The sequence below is a fragment of the Podarcis bocagei genome, assembly GCF_964188305.1.
Source record: "Podarcis bocagei genome assembly, chromosome: 10".
NCBI classification, from domain to species: domain Eukaryota; kingdom Metazoa; phylum Chordata; class Lepidosauria; order Squamata; family Lacertidae; genus Podarcis; species Podarcis bocagei.
Window position 1 is genome coordinate 20,610,074 of NC_138135.1, and position 21,631 is coordinate 20,631,704.

Here is a 21,631-nt window from a genome sequence, read left to right on the forward strand (position 1 = left end):
TTGATCTACTTTGAATCACTCTTCTGCCTGTTTGAGGCTTCCCATTCTGGCCCCTCCTCATTTTTTATCAGCATTGTGTAATGCAAATTAAGCAGTAGCATTGCAGCACTGTTTTCTCTGCTATGATTTTTTTGTGTCTTCCTTTCTAAATAAGTGCATCCAAGGCTCCAATGTGCATCAAACGGGGCCTATGGGATTCCTTCTGTACATCACAGCATCAACTTCATTCATCCATTCTGCACTCAGAGTAAGATAGTTTCCATCTTCATTTAGGTTAGGGCTGAGATCAATGTACACTTGTGATTGGAGTAAGACAAGGAACAGGCAATGAAGGATGGGAGTTGAGCAAACATGAAAGTTTTCCACACTGAAGGTCCTGGTTTTCCTGGCCATGGTTCACAGCCAGCATGCCCAGGAACAAGAGAAAATTCTGGCCATCCATGCAATAACAACAAGCTGAAAATGTCCTAATGTGTCCCTGGTAGGTTTCCCCAGCCACTCTGGGCGGTTCCCAACCAAATATTAAAAACACAATACAGCAATAAACATTAAAAACTTCCCTAAACAGGGCTGCCTTCAGATGTCTTCATCTGATGTTATCATTCAGATGTTATCTTAACTTGTGCACTGCCTTGAGACAGACTATAATAGGTGGACTATACAGATTTTTTATAAAACAGTGGATAGGGTATCCCCACCTGGAGCATTCTACTAAGTGTGGAATTCATGAACAGTGTGGAAGTTCCCTTGGAAGCTTGGGAGGTCAAACACCCCAATGCTCACCAAGCCCATTCCCACATCCAGCCCAATCAGGAGCAGAGGCAGAAGGCTGTCTAAGCTACTGGTCTTAAACTGGTGGGTTGGGACTCACTAGTGCAAGTAGATATATAGGTGTTTACCTTCCTCTGGCAGGAAGGTAAACAGCGTTTCCGTGCGCTGCTCTGGTTGCACCAGAAACGGCTTAGTCATGCTGGCCACATGACCCAGAAAAACTGTGGATAAGCATCAGCTACCTCAGCCAGTAAAGCGAGATGAGCGCCGCAACCCCAGAGTCGTTCATGACTGGACTTAACTGTCAGGGGTCCTTTACCTTTTTTTTAGTGGGTTATGGCCTGATCCAAGGTGGGTTGCAACCACCATGCAAATATATGGTAAAAGATTAAGAAATTCATCCCCAATTGCATGTTTGGGTTAAAAGTTGGTCCTGGGACTGAAAAGGTTGTAGATACATGGTTGAAACCAACCCATGCAAAGCCATCATCTATCCTCCACCCAGAGGCCAACCAAGGTAGTGAAGAATAGAACTGAAGGGAGGAAGTTCTGGATTCCTGGCACCTCTATTAGGACTAATAATTATTTTATTTATTTATTTACATTGGACTAATATGGAGGAGCAGTGAGTGGATAGGTTGTGACATGGCTTTCTAAACAGCCTGTAATGGAAGGGGAGAGGGAAGGAATTATGCTTTCCTTGGCGGTGGTCTGAATGTCCCCTAAGGAAGCCAACCTCACACTTTGCAATTTGTTGGGTTTATTTCTAACAAGATGGTAGCTAATGCTCAACCATTCATTCTCATCACATAAGCAGCCTTATTTACATAATTCTGTTTAAAAATGCAATAGTTTACACTTGATTTATTTGTTCCAGCAGTAGGCAGGACAGGTCTATTGAATCACTCACGGGAAACCTACAACTCCGGGGAGTCAATCAATGCTTTCGTGAGTCTCTCTCTGTCCCATAAATTATGAAAGATTATTAAAACACTGTCAAGTGCCTAATTAGTACCTTTAGTGTTCTTATTAGAACTCAATAGCTTTTCTTCAAACCGTTAACGCTGATTATTATGAAAACGATAGAGGCATTGTTGCAAACCATAAATGAAAATTCATTACAATTTGGTAAATATGAAAAAGGGGTGTTTCCCCCTTTCTGGCTTTTGCCTTCCCCGCAATCTGCCACAGGTCCTTCTTTCCGACTTGGGTTCCACTTGGGCAAATGCAACTGTTAAACAAGGGGTGACATGCTTAATCAGTTTGGCCTATTCTGACAATAGGAATGGAGGCAAGTGATATAAAACAATTAGCATTTTGCCCATCTTTCTTACTATGATTTATGACTGCACAATTATTTTTCTTGCTTTTCCATGATTAAAGCCAAAATAGATTGTTTTTCCTGCCTCCATGAGATGAAATTGGCTGCTCATTACTCAGATAAATTGAAAAATAAAATGTGAATGATTATTCCATTTGGGATATACAGGGGTATCATGAAATTATGGCTTGCTGTAGGAATCATATTCTCAATGTTATCTGGGATCCTGAATCTCCTGTTTAAGGGCTCATATTTCATAGCTCTTGCCCACAGCTGCTGACAGAAAACAGGATTATGTACTCTGAAATCAGACTTGGCTTAATTCACCTGACATACAGAGCAGAATTGTTCCTGTGTTATGTTCCATCTCTTCTGCACTGAATTGTGCCACCCCCTGATTTCTCCTTTGTTTTGTTCAACCATTTATCTCCTCTTATTTTAATCTCTTTAATCACATTTGTTAGTCATTAGTTCCCCCAGTCCACCATCACCCAAAGTTATATACAACATTTTTTAAAAAGCATAAAACACTATATCACAATTAGGGATGGGCAAATCTATCAATTTCAGTTTCTCGTTTTTCCAGGCTTAAGTTTAGTTCTCCACATCTCCACAACAGTTTCTTTCTTTAAAAATCCTCATGAAAAATCACCAGCATTTTAGTGAGAATTTGTCCTAATTACACATTTTTCCTATGCAATATTGACAAATATACACATTTTTGCAAACCAATTTTCCCTGATAGAATTCGTCTTTGTATGTTATTTTCATTAATATGTACATTTTTCTGCACACTTTACCCTAGGATATGCACTGTTGGTTTGTGCATTGTTTCAGAAAGTGTGAATAAGATGGTTTTGCCTTTAAATACAAACTGAATCAAATTTATGCCCTTTCCCTAAGCACAATACAATTTCATTCCATCACATCTCCCTTTCTTGCAGCATTCAGTTGCTGTCCTCTGAGTGTCTCTTCAATCTTTTGCAGTATTCAACCTGCCTCATCCTTTGCCTTAAATTTAAATCCTCCTTGGTCCCTCTGCCTATCCTTTCCATGCCAGAAACTTTACTCTCATTCCATACCAACACTTATTTTCCTTGGCTGCTCTACAGTCCTGGAATACTCCCCCATCCAACAGCCACATGGTTCCTCCTGTTGTTTTATTTTCCGAAAATTGCTTTTGTGGAAAAATAAAATAAAAATCTCAGGCTTTCTGATCTCATCTCTTCCTCTTTTTGTATCATGTTGCATCTTTAGACTGAGCTTGAAGGTAGAGCCTGACTACAAATCTAATTCTGTGTAGTACATAACTGGTGTATATGCACTCAAAATAGATCTGTTGTTGTTAGGGTTCCAAAAGCAACACCACAGTGCACATTCAATTTTTTTTTTTTTTTTTTTTGCCATAAGCAGATACCATTTTATGTAGAAAAGATTCTAGAGGCAAACTGAATGTACACAGCGATCAGTGTAGGTTTTGCATTAATGTTAGCAACCAGCTTAGTACAAAGTCAGTTTTAAATCTAAAGGGTGAAAATTCCTGAAGAAATTGCAATAATCAGCAAGAGTTTTCTGAAACCATATTAGGTCATTTCTGAGCAGATCTTTTTTTAAAAAAGAAAAGAATTATTTAGCTTTCACTATTTGTATTGGGCCAATGTTTTCATGTCCTTCTAGATCCTTTGCCAGTCTGTACTACAGACAGAAGTGAGACCAGTCACCAGCAGCTACATGCTGAATGAAGTCAGGAGAAGTGATGCTTGGTCAAGGTTCTCCCATGCCTCATTGCTCAGTTCATATCTGGAACTGTTTCTTGTGCTCCCACTTCTGTGAGAAAACATACAAACATGACCATAGGAAGTTATCATTCCAGATCCTCATTCAGTGCACTTCCAAATGTGGAATATTCATGCATTTGGGCTTTGTCTTTTTTATTCCAAGCACTTTGATTCAGCACACCTGAAACCCTTTTGGCAATGCAGGTGAGGAAACAGAAAGTGCATTAGCAAGAACTTGATTAAGGATGCACTTCACCTTGAGAAAATATCATTAGTGTTTCGGTACAACAGTAGCTCTTTCCGCTATGCTAGGTTCTACAAGTTTATGGGAGCTAGTGATTAGATAATCGCATGGAGTGTGTGGCTTACTGGTGGTCAGCTCTCTTGATTTCAAGTGGGTTTTACAAACACATTCCTTGCAGGAGTACATTTAGGTTGCTCTCCGCTGTAAAAAATAAAATAAACCCATAAAACTTTAGAATAACAAGAGCCTTATATGTTTTGTATATCTGAAATGATAGACTAAAGCATTAGTGGGGTCACCATAAATGATAGAGTCAAAATGACAGGTGTTGATGGGATCAAAATCCGGTCAGCCACACCAGACCTTTTGCATGTGAGGTTTGCTTCCTTTCCTTTGAGTATAACATTACATTATGCAACCAGAAGTGTGGGAAGCTGCCATCTGGAGTCACCCGTAATCTTTTGACTAGGTCATTAGCTCTGATCCTGAATAACTTTTTGATGCATCCCCAAAATGCAATGCACAAAGCATTTTTCCAGTTTTGAGATTCAGCATCAGACTTCAGTTCTATGCCAGCAAAGATTCACTTAGCTTCCAGAGACATTCTCTTTCCTTGGCTTCCAAGCCTGGAACATTTTCTCTCTAAAGTCACTGCAGACAGACAACACTGTTATATTTAAAAAATAAAATAAAAGATTCTGACTTTTGGGGGGGATAGTTAAAATAATTTGGAAGTTTGGATTAGTCATCACCATAATCTGGAAGGAAGTCGAATGAGGAAGGGACACTTGAAAGCAGCCAAGCAGTTTAAAGGGGCTGGGGTGGCACATCAGTATCTAATTTTTGCCCCTTAAGCCTCTAACTTTGTAGCAGCTAGGGATTCTGACGCTGACTCTTGTACTGGCTGATAACTTAAGGAGTTTCTGGTCACAATCCTGTCTCTCTAAAGTGAAATAGCCTCAACAGCAAAGCAGTGATTTGTTTGTTTTGTTGCTTCACTTTTCATTCCCAATAAACTTTTTGCTGACCTGGAGGTGGGGGGGGGGGAGGTTTGCTCCCTTTAAAACAGGGTCTCTTGACTGGCTGTTCCTGCCATGCTTGCAAAGGTCTGCTTTTTGTCAGAGTGTTTCTGAAACTATGCAATCTTCACCCTGCATCCCCACTCCCAGAAAGTATACTAGAAACTCCACATCTCCATTTCAATGTGTTTTCCATATTCTTGAGCTAGAGATCTGTTCCAAATGAGAAGGATTTGGCAAAATTTAATATGAAACTGCCTTTTGCTGTCGACTCTGCATTACAGCAGCTCCCTAGTCCTGTGTTTAAACTTGTTCATAAATGACCAGGACTTAAGGGTGAGCAGTGAAGTGACCAAGTGATGATGTCAGGTTGCTCAGGGTGGATGGATTGTGAGGAGCTCCAAAAGGATCTCTCCAAACTAGGTGAATGAGCATTAAGCAAAAAAATTCTGGTTCAGTATAAAGTGATACACATTGGGGCAAAAGATCCTTATTTCATATACAGTATATGCTACTGGGGTCTGAAGTGGTAGTGAGTGTCCAGGAATAAGACCTTGGGGTCATAGTGGATAACTTGAAGATGTTGACCAGTATGGGGCAGCTCTGAAAAGGGAGAATACTGTTTACAGTTCTAGTCACTGCATCATTGAAAGGATATTGCACAGCTGGAAAAGATGCTGGAAAGGGCTTAAAACCCTATCCCTGCTGTCCTTACTCTTCAGTATCACACTTCCAGAAGACCTGGATGGAAATATTAATCTGTGGACAAATGTGTATATGTATATATTGTGAAGAGTGCAGGAGTGAGAAAGTGAGAGAGAAAACAGGTAGGAAGAAAGAAAAAACTTGCTGTTTCTAAAACCACTGCTTAGGTTATCTACTCCCCTCCTCTTTTGAGGAGTGTTTAGAAAGCATCTTAGCAGAGTTCAATCTCAGTACTGTTCTTCTTTTGTATACTGGTTTTCCCCCACCCACCTCAAATTAAGATAAAGTTTTTCACAACAAATTGCTTTAAAATGTGTGAAGATCAGAAGATGCATGACATAGTGATCCGGCTTTTTTTAAAAGGGTATATAAAGGAGAAAATTTTAAAGTAGGAGTTGAATGGCAATGAGATACAGATAATACAGTTAGTGATAATTACAGCTTAAATAGGTATTCAGTGGGTACACCTTTTACAGTAGCAAATGGGTACTTCTTACACAGTCAGACTTTGGATTCATCTAGGTCATGGACGCCCAACTTCCAACAGACTGCGATCTACTCACAGTATTAAAAAACTGGCAGTGATCTACCCTTGTTGTTGGATGAACCAAAGTTGTTGAGTTTTTTTAGGATGCCACAGTTGTCCCTCCCCCCAAAGATCTACCAGGATCTACCAGGAATACCCCACGATCTACCAGTAGATCACGATCTACCTGTTGGACATGCCTGATCTAGGTCAGCACTGTCTACACTGACTGACAGGAGCTCTCCAGGGTTTGAAACACAAAATATTCCCAGTTCTACTTGGAAAAGCCAAGGATTGGCCTGTGACCTTTTCCATGCAAAGCTGATACTCTGCCATTGGACATGCTCTGTTTACCTCTAAGTTCTATGTCTCTTACATTCTACCTCTGGCAGTGCAATTCTATATGTAACTCAGTTATAGAGCATCTGCTTTGCAGGCAGAAGATCTCAAGTTTAATTCCCAACATCTTCAGGTAGGAGAGCTGGAAAAGACCCCTACCTGAAACCATAGAGAGTTGCTCCTAGCCCGTGTGGTCAATACGGAGCTAGATGGACCACATGCCTGACGCTACATAAGACAGCTTCCTATGTTCCTGATTCCTATATTCCTAATGTCTGCTTTACCCCTGCAAATCCCTATAAAGAATGCCTATATTCCCTATAAAGAATGCCTATATCCAAATCCCTATAAAGAATGCCTATATTCCTAATGTCTGCTTTACCCCTGCAAATCCCTATACAGAACATAGGCTGTGTCTAGGATCACAGAGAGAGGGTGAAAAGCCAATGAAGGAAATAGTAACATTTGTTTTAGTTTAAATATGTGGGGCCAGGAGGAAGGGTTGTGGCTTGAGAAGGAAAAGGAGGGGTCTGATACCCTGTTCCCAAGGGTCCCCAGAAACCTGGAGCTGGCCCTGCTCAATGCATTTTATTTTGAAGTGACTCATTACATATTTGTGCAAATTTGGGACCACTACTGTGCATGTATATGAAAAGGACTTGAACATCTCCCAAGATAGACTGGAGCCAACTAAACTCTAAACACTTGGGAGGTCTGACCTTTCAAGTGGCAAGTGGCAAGTGCTGGATGGGAACTCTGAAAAGAACAGGCATTCTTCTTACACATGAATTAAGGGTATTCCATCACAGAATCTATCTCCATTTAGAATTAACTGTGTTTTAAAATGAAAACATTTTAAAGGAATATACTGTAACATGTTTCCTCAGATAAATTCTGATACATTACTGTTATTGTTGTTGTTAATTCTCATGGGTAATGTTATGCTCAGGGTATCTCTAAAATATTAAATGTTTTCCCTTATGACTGGAGCTGTAGTTTTTGTTTGTTGCAAAATATTTGCTACAGGTAAGCCACATTTAGGTTTGTTACTACTCCTTATTTGCTACCGGTAACCCATGTTTCCTGCAAGATGGCACTTCCATTGCAAGAGTTGCATTTTCCAAGCATTCTAAGCACTGTGCATTTGATAAACTAGCATTCATCTCCAAGACACCATAGCCTTTACTGATGGGTTTTTCTTTACATGGAAAGTGTTTTGTACAAGTGGTCACAGGCAGCTGTTGGATACTGACTGTGACTGAGATAAATGGTGATGACGAACTGACCTTGCACATGTCTCCCCTGGTCCATTTTAAAATATCTTAGTTTCATATATTTTTAATGCTTTAGAGAGGCTGATCGCTCCCTTGTTGGACTTTTCCTGAGTGAGAGCATTTATCTAGCCTTTTAAAAGAAAGCCAGTGTAGGCACAGATATCCTTACTCAACCATGAAACTCAAGGGGTGGCCGTGGGCAAGTCTCTACTTCATAGGGCTACTCTTAGGCTGAAATATTTTCCTGGACTCCTTAACAGGAGGGCAGGATATAAATTGTTTCACCAAATTAAGACCACTTAGCTATCTTTCTTGCATACAGGGACATAGTATTGAGAAAAGGCTAGAATCCCTTATTTGTTTATTCTTACCAAGGAGAATATATATATATATGATGGTGAACAGATTTTTTTTTTTAACTCAAATGTCCCTATAAGGATATTTCACTTCATTTTTGTTTTCCATTTTTATTTCTTGGCACTCATTAAGATGAAAGCAAAAGACAAGCATAAATCTTGAGGCAGCCCTCAATGCAAAAACTGTCCCTGAGTTCCTGGCATCTAGCCCAGCTTTCAGACTCACTTTGTGACAAGTGGTGCTTTCCTGAGCTAGAATTTATCCGTCTACCTTAGATCTGTGGTCTGGTGATGGAAGGAAAGAGATTAGATTGCCTCAAAATACTTTTACTCTGTGTGTGTGTGACTCACAGGAGTCATTTTCTGACCAATGGCAGCAAACAAGACAACATCCCAAGAATTTTTAGACTCCGAGATCTGGAGCTGAGATATTACAATCAACAGTCACACATCACTCAGCTCCAACTAGGCTAAAAAGTTTGCCTCCCTCACACTTCAGTTTTCTGTGTACGTGGAAATTCATGCATCCATGGGAAACAGAAACATTCTGGATTTGACCATATTTAGATGACTGCATTTAGAACCAGTGTGGTTTAGACTTCAAGTGTTGGATTAGGACCTTGGAGAACAGGGTCCCTACACAGCCATGGTGCTTATTGGGAGACTTTGGGCTAGTTATGGTCTCTCACCCCAGTGTACTCCAACAGGGTTGTTGCAAGGACAAAATGGGGAGGGGGAAATTGTGTATAGTACCTTAAGCTCCTTTGAGGATATAAATGTAATCATAAATAAAATTAAGGACAAAAACAGTACTTCTTCACACAATTTCTTTCTCCTTTTATGTTTCCCCAAGTTTTTTTTATATTCTGTAGGGGATAGCCAACATTCATACTCAAAGTAAATCCATTAAAACCGATGAACATAAGTCTATTGACTTCAATGGATCTACAATGAGTATGACTAATGCTGAATATCACTCATTATGTTGATTAGATTATGGTCCTTTCGGTGACACTAATCAGCCACAATAAAATCCACCAATCATCTTTCTTTTAGATGTAATTGCTGTAATCTACTCAGAGCATGTGGGAAAGGTTAAATAACTATACATAGATTTTTTTGTGGTGGCAGACTTTGGAATGCCTTGCCCAAGGAAGTCAGGAAAGGAAGATCTCAATTCTCCTATTGTTTTTCTTCAAGTTTTCCTACCATCTGGATTATTTTATTTTTTTATTGCTGTTGCTGTTTGCTGCTTTGCTCATGTTATGCAATGGTTTAAATCTTGCATCCATTTTTCTATTTTCTTTGCATACATTTGTTATTGTGAATTTATTCATTTATTTAGGCATTTCCATATCACCCATCAATCACGTCCCCTGGATAATTCACAATTTAAAAGTTAAACAAATACAATAAACAGTACTATAGTATACTACATTATACCTTGTGTATAGTGGTTTCCCCTGTAAATAGGTGATCAGTATATTAAATTAATACTAATAAACAAATATACCAATCTACGCACAATGAAAAAATTAATGTGCATATTGTGGGTGGGTGGTAATATGATTTAGAGCATCTAGCACTGGAAAGACCCATTGATTTAGTATCCATTCCTGGAATGGTTATTCCTTTAAGAACGGGTTTCATGATACTACAAGAATTTGTTCAACAAAACCCCTCTTTGCATCCCGCACACAATAATGGTCATGGTCAGACAACCATGTTAGCTCAGGTTTGAGTGCTGGTGGGGGATTGGTAGAGGATCAGCCACAATAAAACCCACCCACTGACTGAAACATGCTCTTCCAAATTCACACCACGACCTGACAATGTCATCTCCACCTGGTTCCAAGAAGGGCTTGTAATAATATGAATAGAGCAGATAAAGAAACATGGGTTGCTTTTCAGCCATGGCAGCCTGAATGCAAACGGCAAACACTCCTTCCATGCAAGTGGCTTCAATAGCTCTGTGGTATCCCTTTTCAAGGCAACATTTTCATCCAAAAGTAAAAGGTAAACATTTCTAAAAGGAATTGTCAGTGCACAGTGAATTTACCCTAGTGCAACTGCTGCTGTATTTCCACAGCTGTCAAAGGCTATTCTACCATAAACTATTGTATTTTGTTCCAAGGTTCAATCTTTAACATATGCCGTTAATAAGGCACTTGATATTTTACAAATCAGTTGTTTGAATTAAGGAACAAGTGTCACTCAACGCTAAGCATATTCTGTGCATGCAAAAGGTTCCAGATTCAATCCCTGGCATCTCCTAGAATGGTTGAGCATGACTTGCTGCTTTCTTAAAACAGGACTGCTTTCCTAGGCTGTAGCTATGATGAGGTCAAGAGCTGCTTTTTAGAATAAGGTATCCATAAGGAAGGGACATGGGTGGTGCTGTGGTCTAAACCACAGAGCCTGGGGCTTGCCGATCAGAAGGTCAGCAGTTTGAATCCCCGAAACGGGGTGAGCTCCCGTTGTTCGGTCCCAGCTCCTGCCCATCTAGCAGTTCAAAAGCACGTCAAGTGCAAGTAGATAAATAGGTACCGCTCCAGAGGGAAGGTAAATGGCGTTTCCATGCGCTGCTCCGGTTCACCAGAAGCGGCTTAGTCATGCTGTCTGCGGACAAACGCCGGCTCCCTCGGCTTATAGAGCAAGATGAGCGTGCAACCCCAGAGTTGTCCGCAACTGGACCTAACAGTCAGGGTTACCTTTACCTTTATCCATAAGGAAATACATTTTTCTCAAAGAACTGGGCATGTAACTACCCCATGGTGGGTTTGAGAGGGTAAGGATGTGCCACTTTTCCAAGTCCTATACTCAAAACCTTATAATTCTACTTAGTGTTACTGAATTCAGAAAAACTACTTCCTTTCTTTATGATCGCAATGAAGATTAGGATCCCCACTTCAGCCATAAATGTTCATTGGAAGAAGGTGGAAGTGCTAAGCTTTGCAAGCACAGCAAAGTTGGTGAAGGGTATTATAGAAACATAGAATTGTAGAGTTGGAAGGTTGGAAGGAACCCTGAGTCATCTAGTCCAACCCCTGTCATGCAGGAATCTCAACACATGGTTCCCCCATCCAATTTGAAACCATGCCAGACCCTGCTTTGCTTTGCAAATGTGCTAGCAGAATGAACTAATCCATCTGGTGAACTTGGGTATGCATCTTAAGAGTATTTTACCCACTGATCTGCAATGAAGACTGATAACCAAGGAATACCCCAACTAGGCAATCACCAAGTACTTGATCCCAGTGGTAGTTGATGCCCATTGGGACTGGAAAAATGGAAGGCAGGGAATTCAAGTAAATGAAACCAGAGTCAACTAATTCTTTTTTAAAAATATTTTATTAAGGATTTTCTTGTTTTACAGAGTCAACTAATTCTAATTTTGTTCCCATCCTCCTCCCCACTGAGGGCGACACTGAGATCAAGGAGGAGGAATCTGACAGCCACTGCCACTCCTCTGACTGGTTGTAAGTAAGAAGGCAGGCAGGTGGAGTCTGGCTGAGGGCAGTGTGAGATTGGAAAGGCAGTGCTCCACTCACCATAATGGAGTAGCCTCCATTGCTTTTTTCCTCTCTCTTTCACACTATGCCAAAATAACCCAAACCCCTCAGTCCTACAGTGTGGATACTGCTGGACAGGTCTGTAACTATTCCTTTCTAGCTCTGTAGCCTTTAGTAGCTGCTCAAATTATCATAGCTCTCCAGCCACTCCAAGTAAAAAATAAATAAATTCCTGAGTAAGAAGATCTATTCACAAGTCTGAAAACTGCACTAGTCTTATTCACTGAATTCAATATGAACTGCATCACAACCAAGCAGTTGCCTGTTCTGTATACTATACATCAAAATTGATTTTCAGACCTTGTGTACAACACTTCATTGTGGGTTGAAAATCAATCTGGCAATGCAGTAGAGCAATCAGATGATTGCCTGGTCATGTAGCAGTTATAATGCACATTGAACTTGCCATGAGACTAGGACCAATTTTTAGTCAGACAACTATGGTTTTTAAACTGTAAGCATAAAAACAGAATTTATCCACTGAGTTTCCTTTTTCATAGAGCATTTTCTAGTATTTTTTTCACATGTCCACTCAATATTTTCTTCCAGTCCTGATGGCTATGCACATAAGAGGTCACTATAAAAAGGGGAAAGAGAGAAACTCTGTTTGTCATCAGTAGATGCCTGCTTTCATTTGTTATGCACCACCCTTTGGATACTTCATATGGGAGCAAAAACTGCCAGGACTGAAAGCCAGTTTCTGGCCTTTTGAGTATAAAAGGTGTATGGTGTGAGGCTTTAAAGCTACTTGGGAATATTAACAAGCCTTTGGTAAGCTTTATGTTCACTGAACGTTCTTTGACATATTTTAAATGTTAGTGCTACAGTGATATAATATATATATATTATTACTGAGATGAGGCTGGAAGGGACACTGAGGCAATTTGCCTCCATGCCCATGCCGGCTGCTATGACATCATGCTCAGATGTACAAAAGCAAGCGTGTTTCTGCTTTATAAGCAACAGTGGAAGAGAGAAGAAAAAAAGATGAAGGAAAGTAGAAAGAAATCTGAAAAGGTGGTTCAGATAATGGTTAATCTGTTTGTAAGACTGAGGAGGGAAGAAAAGGCTGTGCTCCTTGATGATGAGTTAGCAGGGGTGACCCAAAACATTTTAGCACCTGAGGCGAACCACAAAATGCCCCTCTCCCTGCTGGGAAAGAAGGGGTGAGTGAAGTTCTACATCAGGAACAAGGGAGGAATAAAGGTCCAAATCAGGAACAAGGGAGGGGGAATCAAATGAACCTCATTAGACAGTTGAAGTGTAAATCAAAGGTCGTCGCAGGGGTAAAACCAGGCTGCTCTGAATCATGCCAGGTGGATACAGAGCCCACGATGCAGAGGGCAGCCCCCACCATGGTAGCAATGGATGATGCATTCCTTGGAGGCAGGATCTGCTGCCCCTGTGGAACCTAGTGCCTCAGGTGGTCGGCTCATCTTGCCTCATGGGTGGGTCAGCACTGTGAGTTGGGTCCAAGCCCTGCACACAGGTGTAGGAGAGGGCTGAGAACATCCTGAGGGTTGTGGTCTTGTGGAGAATACCACAATTATGTATTGTGCTTATTCAAACACTATGCATTGATTGCATCTTGTGCACAAAGCCTATACATTGTCTAGTATGCCTGTCCACAGTATACTATACCCCACATTGCATGGACAGAGACTATCTGTGCCCTGCAAACATGCAGGGTACAGACCAATTTGTCTGCAGGCTGAAATGTACAAAGACAGAAATAGGAAAAGACAAAGAACATATAAGAAAAATAAAATATAACATAAAGGTAATTGGGGGCAGAATGGTGTCAAGTAACAAATGGTGCATAAAAGAAAATGTTGCACCTTTTACAAGTCGTTTTGCACAACATGATTCATTCCCGATAAATTGCAATGACTTATTGCTTATTATCGTAACAGCTGAAAAATCCAACATGTAATATTTAATCCTATAAATAAAATGACTTAAGATCTTATAATGTGACTACAAAAGCTAAGTTGAAATGCACCTCTCATTGTACAGTATCAGGTCTGAAAGTGCTGTAACTACAAACCCGCCAAGCTTTCATTAGGCAAAGTAACAGTTAAAAAAAAGCAGGATTGCAATTTTGGCACATCAGATAAAGACTATCACACACAGATGGTCTCCACTTCAGCTCCCTCCACCCTCCTGCATGCAAGCCTTGCAGCCACTGAGCTAGTGGCAGCCAGGCAGGAAATCTTCCAAAATCCCAACGTTTTCCATCAGTGCAAGTTTAACAAGGCAGATCAAAAAGCAGCTGCAGAGGTGCCAACACAACTAACTGGGGAATCACAGAAATGCTGTAGTTGGAAAACGCACACAGTAGGAATCAGGCATCTGGACCTTGCAAATGCCAAATATAGTCCATGTGGCAAAAGGTGTTGACATCGCAGTTGGAGGGAACAGAAAGCTACAATCAGAAGCATTAAGTTCAGCAGCCACAAGAAGTGACCCAGATACCACATTTGAGTTGTATACCTGCTGTGTGGGGTCAGGTTGTAACGCATCAGAGTCCAAAGTTGGATAGCCTCAGCATGTACATGTACATAAATTAAAATTCTAGAAACATAGATACAACAATTTAAAATAAAATGTGAAAAGCAATATGAAACAACTTACAAATGTAGGGTTGGTCCTAAGAATACACTAGATATATTGGTTGCTAGATGTCCCCTTATAGCATCATTCAGATTCTCAAGTCAAGGCTGGGCAGAAAAGAAGTTGCCTACTAGTGGAACATTCTTACTCTATACTTCAACACAGAAAGAAGCTCTGAGGTCAAGAATGCAATGTCACTTTTGTATCTACTTGCTTCTACTCCTGTTAATTCCTGGATTGGCTTTATATGCACTATCAAATGCCATTTTTTGAGCATATCACATAACACTAAGCCTTTCAAGCTGGTTGTCCCATCCTTACCTTTCCATCCTGAAAGGTAATGACAGGACAAATGCTATTATGGATTATGTTGTCTTTACATGCAAGTATGTTTTCCATTTGTACCTTTCTGGAATATCTCACCACCAGTTTTTAGTTTTTATTTTAAATCTCATGCTCTTTACTTTCTGGGAATGTGTCTTGATTTTACCAGTGAGGAGGAGCATGTGGGAAAGAGATGAAGGATAATAAAAGCTTCCACAGTCGCAGCCTTTGACAGAATTATGTTTTAAAAATTGCACTGTTTTGTTCTTGCTGTTTTAATCAATAACAGCAGACAACACCCAGAAGAGAGAAAGCAAACCAGGACCAGTAACAAGATGGAGGGCAGTGCTCTGTCACGCTTATCCAGAGTGCCAGATCATGTGAAATTAAGGCAATGCATATATATCCCAAGACTGCAGGACCAGATCAATTTCCAGAAATTCACAGTGCCTAGTTCTTTCCCAAACACTCTCAGGGTATATTTATTATAATATATATTTTAAACAACCTTTCTATTCCCAAGTGGCCAATGGCTAAGATATTCACTTTGCTGAACCAGTTCCTCAGTCCTTGCTAATATATGCATGTGGCATAACTGTTGGTTTACTATAATTATTTAGGCTTTAAGACTACATTAAAAGAGTCCCTCTGAATAACTCATCACCATTAAATCTTCTACATCTATGTTTGGCTTGTAACATAGATAAAGCAGTTTGCAAAATAATGGGGCAGGGAAGTTAAGATGATGAAAATGCTGAGTAAGATGTAATGTAATCATGTTTGTTATAAATTCTGAATTAAATGCCATGTCTTTGCCAGTTCATAGATTTTGCTTTATATTATTCTACAGCACTAATGTAACACCAAAATCCACTCCTTCATTGCCAATGTGGACCAGGCACCTTTTCAGCTGGCCACAAAACTAATCACTAGTTACCAAGCCAGACAGACAGTTATGCTCTCTCTCTCATAGGCATCCAGAGATGGGAAGCAAGTAAGCACAGTCTTTCACAGAGACATAACAATTCCATCTTCCTTGCTTCAGAAAGCACAGTTCAATTTTCAGAGAATGAATGAAAAGAAGTAACTCTCATCCACCTGTAAAGATATACAAATGTGAATGCAGAATATGACATTTTAAATTCAAGTTTTGCAAACAGATGGTTTTTCTGCTATTGCTACGGCAAGGAAAGGAAGGTCGAGCTATTCAAACAGCAGTAGGAATTTCCCTCCTGCCTCAAAAGGCATAAACAATCAACCTAACAGTATGCTTCAAGATGTGTCCTAACCTCATTATGTTATCAACATGGTGTGACACTGACCAGGCTCAAGCCATTTTGTGAATGTCACTCAGACGAGACAGAAGCATTTCCCTCTCAACTTCCTATCTTAGGCTGCTATAGTTCCATTATTGTGGAGGCACATTATCTCTGTTTTTAACACATAATTGCAGGGAAAACAAGTAGAAAGACTCCATATCAATTATGGCCCTCTCTTGCAAGGCTGGCTTCAATTCCCTTCAAACTAGCTCCAATTTTCCCAGCTACATCAAGAGAATGTGCATCACTGTTCTTTGCACAAGGTCACACACATGTGTGCAAGCTTTCTTCATTTCTGCAATTTCGCCAAAGCCTCAGTGGAGTTCATTAGTTCCAAAATGGCTCTGCGTTTAATAAAATCCCCTTCCATTTGTGTGCATAATAGGTTTTTAGTGGGGATGAAACAGATATAAAGACGGCAGAAACGGCTGCTTTCAAATTTCTGTTACAAAAGGACAAGAAGGGATTGACCTTGCCCTTACTGAAGTTAATGGATAACCTCGCAGGACAGCATGATTGCCATCAAAGGCCATAAGCCATAAATAAGTTGCTTCAGAGTAATTTCACTTATGGCACTGAGACTCCTGTAAGTTTTTTAAGAAACACAGCTGAAATTGAGGCAATGGATAAACAATTCTTGATTTCCAAGTTAGTACTAGGGAAAATGTTTTGGCTGATGTGCCTGATTCAGTGGAGCTGAAGCTCAGTGACAGAACACATGGAATGCATCTTCAGGCCAGATTCAATCCTCAGGATCTGCAGTAATGTCGGGGAAATATCCCTTTCAGAAATTCAGGAGAGCTGCTTCCAGCCAGTGTACTGAGCTACATGGGCCAAAGATCTGACTCATTTTAACAGCAGCTTTCTGTGCAAATAAATTCTTAGCGATAACCAGCAGGTACCATTTTGCTTCAGCCCCTTGATCTTTTTGGTTGAAGGCTAAGAGATAGTGACTAGCCATAGGCCATAGCTAAACAGAGGATTGAACCCATGTCTCCCAAGTTCTAAGTCTGTACCCTTGCTGTACCACACTGGCTCTGCAATATTACCCTACAGTGGCTCTCATTATTTTAAAATCCTGCACAATTTTTTATTCCACATTCTGCTGGCTGAGTTTCAGAATCCAAGAGGCATGTTATCAGCTTATAAACACATATTTTTCTCCTTCAAACCTTAAAAGAAAAGAAAAAAGCATTACACATCATATATTGGATAATGCGCTTCTTGAAGAAGGTTCTCCATGTCTCTGGAAATCAGGACGGTAGAAGTTGCTATGGCAACTCCTTTTTCCTCCTTTCAGAATTAGATTACAAAGTGAATGTGAAGCCAGACTTGTTATTGTTACCCAAGTGAAGGCTTCCCCTGAGCAGCTGGACAAATCTGGTTTTCCAGAGCTGGACCAACTCTACCTTCCTCTCCCTCTTCTCAAAAAACCCCCAACAACCCACCACCCACCCAATTGGCTATAGAAGATATCAAGACAAGAAATGATTCGTGCTAATTAGGACTTAGCTAAAGAGCATCTTCAAACAGGGGATGGTTCTGAGTCCTTCTACAAGACTCTCTCAGAGCTATACCAAATGACCCACAGTAAAGGATTGTAGATGATAGGGGAAGAATGCCTTGCTGAGGAGCTTTACAAATTTAAGAGCATTGCTTTCAAAAGCAGGGAAGTGAACTGTACAAGAAACTTCTTCATCTGGAAAGATTGTTCTTTGGATAGAAATGCGGGAGCACTCATACTTTAAAAATCTCATTTTTAAAAAACTGCATTGTTATTCTGATGCAGTGGTAGCTCTGTTAGTGTCATAGGCCTGTTTTGCATGCAACATGAAGGCATAGTTTGTTTTTCTTAACTGTGGTTTGTATGTGATCCTGAACTCATCTCTGACTGCCAAGAAAAACCTTGGCTTGTGGTAAGTAAGAAGAGAACTTAATCATGAGTCCGGGTTCAGATAACATGCTAAGCTAGTTTCTGTTTGGCTTACCAGTGCACAGCAGGTTTTTCCCATTCTTTTCTGTCCTGTACTGCAAGCAACCCCTTAAAAAGCACTTGTGATACTGTGAGACACAAAACAGGGTTGCTGCTGTTTAGAAGAGAAATGAAAAAGTCCCTTTACATGCATAAATCTACAGATCTGGATTGGAGCCATACTATTTTGCCCCTTGGTTGTTGTAGCAAGCACAACTTGCTGCATTTCGTAATGGCTGGAGGCAATTTTCTCCAATAAAATGGCTCTCTTTTCTAAGTGCATCCGATTTCCATCTCTGCAGGATGTGCTGTTTTCTGAAGCAGCCTTTTCTATCTCAACCCACCGTCTCATCCAATGTTTTCCAAAAACAAACTAATCACTTTGATACTCAGCTAACTAGAGCTCTAGTAGAAAGCAACTGCAGCCTCTCTCTGCTATAACAAGGCAACAGATCTGAGGGCAAGGCTAAATTACAACAGGATGGATGCCACAAAACTTTGACAAGTGTACAAATCTTAAGAATGAATAAGTCAATGCAATTCCACACAGACAGACAGACCATTTGTCAGGGCTGGAAAAATATGTATCAAATGCATTACTGCCTGGCAAAAGGCATGTTCCCGTGTTACATTTAACTCAGTCTGCTTTTTCTCCCTCTGACTCCCTCTGTTGTCTTTGTTGAAATTACACTGTAAGCTTCTTGGGGCAGGGACTTGTGTTTTTGCTTATGATACTCTAAATAGCACCATGTACATTAACTTACCCACAACTACCAACTTTTAGTGAGATAAACTATTGCCCATGACAAACCCATCAGCGTAAAAATGTGTTGCTAACAGCTATCTGCATATGCAGTCTAGGTACAAATATATTTTGTCAGTTATGCATTATCTGCATATCCAACCTAAATATAGGTATAGAAATCAAAATTCACAAAAGTCATGCACACATGCAACAGATTATTGCTTTTCTTTAGTACTTGCCTGGAGGAATCACATTTCTATAACACTGTGAGCTGTATGTGTGTGTTTAATACTGGGTTTATGGTCAGGAGCAAATATCTACACCAACATCACTTCTAAATAGCCTGTACCTCAGTTCTAGCCTTTCACTTTTGTATGTGGAAAACAGCAACATGTCAGATGCACCAGTTCACTAACATCTTTCCTGCACATGCTTCACCTGATGGTAAAACCCTTCAAATCTTTAAAAAGGATTCCAAACCGGCCCCAGTTTTCTCTCTATCAAACTGCAAAGCAACAAAGAAAAGCTTACAACTTGCTAGGCAATAATTCCCCCAAAGATGCATTCCAAAGCCTTTGTTTTTCCTTCCACACACTCAAAGCTGCTTCATGAAAATACTTCATCATGGTGGCCAAGGCCTGAAGAATCATGCTCATCTGTCTCTGTTTTGGAGAGGCAATTATTACTTTTCCAGCTCCATCCCTCTGCAAGTTTTCATTCCACCACCCCCCCCCCTTTCATGCCAGTGATTCTCCTTTGGGGGTAAGTAAAAGAATAGCCACATTCTGGTCTTTCAAAAAACTCCATTGGTTAGTTCTGAATACTGGAATGAATGCAAACTCAGGCTTTCAGGCTTTCCCATTCATAGCTCTGGGAGTTCTGAGCTCAGCCAACCTCTCAGGAAAGAACAGGGGAAATAGCTTGTCCTGTTGTTATGGATTGCATTCCATTTGTCCAACTCTAAGTTTTGTTTCTTTCATATATTTGCTATGACTTCATGCTAAGCCAAATATAAACACATTTCCCTTTCTCCCCCCTGCCCCACACCCCAGCACCTGACAAGCTTATGCTGAAACACAGGCATTGCCATTTGCGTTTAGTAGAAACACTAATCATTCCAGGCAAGAATAGAAAAAGTCACCATCTTTCAAAGGGCAAATTTATAATGAGAACACCTGCCAAGGTGCCCTAGAACATAGCCCTGAAACTGTTCATCACCCGAAAGGAAGGCTTGATCAATTAAATAATATCCCTTCATAAAACAGACACAGCAGAAAAAGCTCAGGAATGAAACAATTAACACCTACTAAGATAGATAGATAGATAGATAGATAGATAGATAGATAGATAGATAGATGATAGATAGATGATAGATAGATAGATAGATAGATAGATAGATAGATAGATAGATAGATAGCACTTTCACAATATACTCTGGCATTTTGTTAATAAAAGAAAAAAAGCCAACAGCAAAAAGTCATAACCATAAATTCAAAAAACTCAAGGCATTATCTGCACTACAGACTTAAACCAGTTTAACTACCATTCCTTCTTATCAGGGAAAGTCTGGGAATTGTAACTGGAGGGAGTGGGGATGGGATTTTCTAGCACTGGGTAGTCAGTGAGGTGTCCTCTCATCATTCCTGACCCTTGGCCATGCCATATGGGGATGATGGGAGCTGCAGTCCAAGAGCATCTGGAGAGCATGACATTGGCTATCTTTGTTCTAGCAGAATGTTCAACATTCCACCAATCTGCAGTTCCCATGATTCTTTGGGGGAAGAGGTATGAAACTGATATCCATATGCAGTGCTGATAATGCCCACATTTTCCCCCCTAGAAGTAATCCTGATAAAACAAGTGCCAGCCTAAAGCCATGTAATCCGAACATCTTGGCTGCCATCTGATGTGACCATGTGATATTTTTCTCCGGACTTCCCAAAAGCCACTGTGCTGAGTTTCAAACAACCTACCTATAAGTAAGTAGTAAAAGGTGTAACAACAAATAATGGTGAAAGTAAACGACTTACCAGATTGGAATTAGTAGCATTGGAATCATCTTCTGGAAAGGGGATATAGATAGCTAAGGCCACACAATTGGCAAAAATAGTCAGTAAAATAATAATTTCAAATGGTCTGAGGAATGGAGTTAAGGAAGGTTGATTTTTTAATATATATATATATACATGCATACATTATATTGGAAGAGGGGGAAGGATTTCAAAGAATTCTGTTTAATAAAGACATTCCTAATCCCTTGTATTTTGAAAAGAAACATATGCCTTTTAAAGTGCTTTTCAACCCTCCCAGCCAAGTTTCTTCCTAATATGTCAAAAGCACGGTAGGCCAGTCGCGTGCCAGAGTAAACATAGATTTCTTAAAAGTTTTTTTTCTTTATTTAGATTTAATTTCAAGTTTATTTTACCCTCTCAGGCTGTGCTGTTATTTGACAGACAGCCCACCAAATTCTCTCTCTTTCTTATTGCATTTGCAATACAGTTGCAAACTGCCTATTATTGCTGTCATTTAAGAAAATATCTCCCAAATCTTAATACACAATGGTTCAGCATTTTTCAACCCTCTTTTGCCAACTTTTGAAAAGAAATTTAAGAGAGCAGTATTCAAAGAAGCACAAGGGGTTTAAAAGTTATGTAAGAGTTTATTTTTAACATTATTTTTAACATTCAGCGTCTCTTCATTCTAATCTCTGAGGGTGTGTGTGTGTGTATATAACACAAGGTTGTTAAAGGGCA

The 21,631-nt window shown here is 40.1% G+C and overlaps 1 protein-coding gene across 1 annotated transcript in view; it reads right to left on the reverse strand.

The window, feature by feature from the left end:
- CACNA1C (calcium voltage-gated channel subunit alpha1 C) overlaps positions 1–21,631 on the reverse strand; it is a gene marked incomplete at its 5' end in the record, with an annotated part of 472,020 nt that overhangs the window by 397,600 nt on the left and 52,789 nt on the right. The window contains one exon of the mRNA XM_081209739.1: positions 20,909–21,013. Coding sequence (XP_081065865.1) covers positions 20,909–21,013 — 105 coding nt within the window. The remainder of the gene's footprint in view (positions 1–20,908; positions 21,014–21,631) is intronic.